The sequence below is a fragment of the Pteropus vampyrus genome, unplaced genomic scaffold (assembly GCF_000151845.1).
Source record: "Pteropus vampyrus isolate Shadow unplaced genomic scaffold, Pvam_2.0 Scaffold9, whole genome shotgun sequence".
Lineage (NCBI taxonomy): Eukaryota > Metazoa > Chordata > Mammalia > Chiroptera > Pteropodidae > Pteropus > Pteropus vampyrus.
This window is the reverse complement of record NW_011888790.1, coordinates 13,156,660-13,161,391: the sequence shown is the minus strand read 5'-3', so window position 1 is coordinate 13,161,391 and position 4,732 is coordinate 13,156,660. Positions and strand designations below refer to the sequence as shown.

Below are 4,732 nucleotides of genomic sequence, written 5' to 3'. Positions count from 1 at the left end.
TATAACAGAAAAATTAATTTTCCATGTTGAAATATTTCTAAGTGTTACATTCTATAACACTCTTTAATAGCCTGTACCACAATTTTTAAAAATATTTAAGGCTTTTTACATGTGTGAATAAACTTCCTGTCCTCATATCTATTTACTGCCATGCCGACATCATCTTCTTTATGGCGTTATTTAAACCTAAGTAAACTTTTAATCTTCTACAAATAAGAAAAACTTGGCTTTATTGATACATAATCTTAGTTCATATTTTTTGCCTTTTTAATCATGTTTATACTTTTTTTCTAAACCCTTCTAATTTCTTTTTAGCCCAGACTGAACTGATTACAGTAGGCAAACTAAAATAACCCCAAAACACACTCGTACAAACACCCAGAAAATGCTGGAATTATGTTGAATGTATAATTGGTCTCATGGGGAAAACAATGAGGAGGGGGAGTGTGTGAATAACATCCCCAGATGCCAGAATTAAAGAGGGAAATAAAATGCAGAAATTTGAATAGAGGAAAGGAGGATCGATCTGTTGGACTTTAGATTTAACTCATGTAGGAATGGAAAATGAAACTTGGTCCTCTATAAGGCAAGAAATTGGAGCACCCTTGACTTGGTCCCTCAAAAAAACTCCATCCTCAGTTGCAAGGATGGATTACAGCAGAGGTCAGCAAACTCTGTAAAAAGCCAAATGATAAGTAGTTTCAGCTTTGCAGAACGTACAGACTCTGTCACAACTACTCAGCTCTGCTCTTATAGCTCAAAGCAGCCACAGACAATATGTAAACAAATGGGCAATAAACTTTATTTACAAAAACGCAGAAAGCCCAAGGGTGTAGTTTGCCAACTCCTAGACTAGAAGAAACTTGCTCATACTACAGGAGGATGCTAGGAAAGCCTCTCTAACTCTGTGGGGTCTGTGATGAAATAAAGTATCCTCTGAAAAATCAAAATCCCAGATTTACATCCTGTACAGGTTTGTTATATGAATTTACATTATCATTGTCTTAGAAAGCCCAAGCTGGGATATTAACATCAAAACTGGCCTGTGAGGCCTCTGGAGTAACAGGGAAAAGCTCTGTGAAACCACCGGAGATGGAGAGGTAGAAAGAGTGATGCTTTTGAAACCCAGGTTATAGGGGATATTAATTGGAAGAGGAGGAAACCTAACAAATATTAGCTTATAAAACTTATAGAATACATGAGGAAAGAAACAATCTACCATGAATGAGAACAGCAGACATCATAACTATAAGGACATGAACTCAAGATAATACTTGGTTTTGTATAACTTGCCTTTTTAACTACAAATCAACTGTCTCACTATAACACATAATGCTTTTCCATACTTTCCAATATTTAGATATTGCATTTTCATAAGAATTTTTTCAAAATTTTAAAATTATTTCAATTACATATTTCAAACCATACAGTTACACTGTAAGTCTGCTTATAACAAAAATAGTCAAAAGTTATTGATCTTATCCAATATATCTCCAATTTTAAGAAGCAAAGTACTTCATTTGTTTCTCACATTTGTACACTATAATAATATTTCAAACAATATAAGCAATATTGACCTTTCATTTAAAAAACAAAAGCAGTAATTACAAATGCAAAAATCTTTAAAGTGTTATCTTATTGTCTTTATCTGTGCTAGCACCATCATACTCACCACAGAATGAAACGTGAGCTCTGAAATCAATGGGAACACCACGCTGGCCACAAAGGTAGGCATAGTGGGCAAGAGCATTGCACAAGCAGGCACTTCCACACTTGCACGCATCATGGCGGCATAACTGATAGTACAGCCCAGGGCTAATGTAGAAGTGACAAGGAGCAAAGAGCTCTTGGTGGATGACATCACAGTGTGCTGCATATCCAACTAACAGACAAAGAACCCCATTAGTACCAGATCTTAACCCAAAGTATCAAGTTCCAGAACTATCCAAGCATGCTGCTTTCCTAAAAATACATTGTATTGCATATTACTTTTAATAAGAGCCAGTATTTTCAACTTACACTGTTTTTTGTTTTGTTTTGTTTTTTATGTTATTATTGCTTGCTTTTACTTTGGGTAATATTGTGACAGCACTTCTATCTATATTCAATAATACTTTAGCAAAAAGAAATATTGCATTTTACCTGAATAATATGAGTAACAGGAAGGGCCTCAATCACCCCATTGCCTGAGGATCATCTGAAAAAATTACCCTAATTCTGCTATAAAAAAAATTGATGAGTTGTGGGGGGCTTTTCTCCAGACATCCATGCACAATAGAAATGAGCCAGATTATGGATGTTATGGCAACTCCTTGGAATACACAATTATTCAGGAAGGTTTGGGAATCATCTCATTCCAATGGTGTCTCTGAGGTGAATGGTAATGTGGCCGCAAAATCATCGCACATAGTGTCTGCACAATGCACAATTCGTTTGAGAAACAAATGTATGAATAAATGAATAATGGTTAAAATTAGGGATTAGAATATACGCTAAAGGCCATGAGATATAACTACTGAGCCTTTTGTTGGGGTCTATGTAATCACAGACTTTTCCCTTGAGAATGATTGATCAGATATATTTCTTTATGGGAATAACAAAGTTTGACAAAACAACCTAGATCCCACCTTTCTGAAAAACAGGCTATGTGATTCCTTTATGTAGTGGACCTAAGTTGCATTAATTCTCTCACAGCTAAAATTAATCAGTCTTTGAGTTGTCATTGTCTTTGAGAGACCAGATGAGCTGTCAGAGATCAGAATGTTTTCACTACTAAGGAATTACACTAAATTTATTTTATTGAGCATTTTAAATATGTTTATTATTGGTAGATAAGTACATGGTAATTATCTGAGTATTATATTTTTGTATTGTTCTATATATGTATGTGAAAACGAATGACAGACTCTAACAGCAGACTCTTGGCATGCATAATCTTAATCCCCAGGAGCTCCAAACCAGAACAACACAACAATGGGGCTTTTATTGTATGCCTGAAGGATTTGTAGGTCAAATAACATTCCTATTGACATTAAGTAAAAGGATGACTCAAGAATATCCTTGTGAAAAAAGTATCTCTGAGAATCTACATCACAATTATTGACTTTCATCTATTTTTCTTTCTTTGGAGATTTTTCTGAATTTACCTATTTGAATTTTTTAAAAATAGGTGAAAGATGAAGAAAGATAATGTCTAAAATATGTATCAGAGAAGACATAACATATAGGGGTACAATTGATAAACATATATATAATAAAATTGTATGTAATAAAGGAGGTAAAGCAAACACCTGAGGAAAACTGAATTTATCAATTGAACTCTACTCAACTCTTAACATGTTATTAAAGAAATTAAAAATAAAGTTGCTGCAATATCAAGGAAGAAACTGAGAAAGTAAGAAACAAACTAAGCAAGACTAACTGAAGGGAAGGAGTAGATCTATTGATAGAAAGTTAAGGACAGAATGAGAGAAAGCGTTAAATGAGAATGAGATAAAAGTATTTAATCATGGAGAACAATAGACTTTAGTCTAGTCCTCTTACTATAGATAGGAAAAATGAGAAAAGAGATTAACAATCTTCTTCAAGTTTAGAAGTTGGCTTAAATAAAAATACAGCACTAAAAGCAGCATTATCTTATGTTTTTTTCAGTACACCAAAACTATAAATTAATAATAAGGACTACACGACAACCAACAGAATTCTCCCAAACAACCAGTACAAAATCCATAAAATTGTACTGGCATCTCATGGGTACTCAACCAATATTAAAAATGTATTTTTTTAAACTATGTAAAGACAGTATAGTAGCCAAAATAAAGAAACAAATTAACATATTTAAATCTAATTAAGCATGCATACTTTTTTCACAGTGACTTTACAGAAAAAAGTTAATAATAATATGTCTTGTTTATTGAACAGTGAAATAGCCTTTCACACAGTTTGCTATGGCTTTAATAAAAAAAAAAAAATACAGCCAAAAATTCTTGGCATGTGAGTTGCAATGTCACTGCAAATTGCAACTCTGGAGCATGACCATCTCAAATTGTTGCACGCTTGATGGCACAAAGTTTCTTTGGATCACTGGCTTCATACTTATGAAGCCATAATATATTCTGCAAGTAATGTGATAGTAATAAACAGGAGAATTTGCATGAACTGTCATACTACGGAACTGAAGTCAAACGTCCGAAGACTATAACAGCATTATTAGAGTTTTTCCAGAGATTTTCCTTTAGCATTCAAATAATCTGAACTCTTCGAAATACATTTGGAAAGAATTTGGGGACTTCTAAACACATAAAATAAGTAAATTTATGAATGCAAAATAGAAAATAAAAGAGTCATTTTCTGGAGATCTTTTTAAAAAAAACAGGAAGGCATATGTAAAGGCATAATATTAAACAAAAATATATAAGGAATAATATCGATTTTATCATAATGAAGAAAATCAGAATTTAAAAACTGTCTAATTTTACAAGATTACAGTAATACATAGAAGTTTACCCTAAGTTACAAGCAGAAAGAAAGACTTACTGTTTTGTTGATTAATGTTACAGGGGTCCACCATAGGCACATGAACAGGTGCAAAACAGGTGGAGGAAACTCTCCATGCATTTGCATGAAGTTGCGGTGTACCTTCTATCATGCCTGATGGAGAACTAGAAAGCAAGGATAATGTTCATCTTAGTCTCTCCCATTCCTTTAATTTGTTCATAGACTTTAAATATTG

At 33.3% G+C, this 4,732-nt stretch overlaps 1 protein-coding gene across 1 annotated transcript in view; it reads right to left on the bottom strand.

Moving 5' to 3' along the window:
* OTOGL (otogelin like) overlaps positions 1-4,732 on the bottom strand; it is a 133,378-nt gene that overhangs the window by 90,096 nt on the left and 38,550 nt on the right. The window contains exon 20 of the mRNA XM_023520405.1: positions 1,669-1,882. Within this exon, the coding sequence (XP_023376173.1) occupies positions 1,669-1,882 (214 nt within the window). The remainder of the gene's footprint in view (positions 1-1,668; positions 1,883-4,732) is intronic.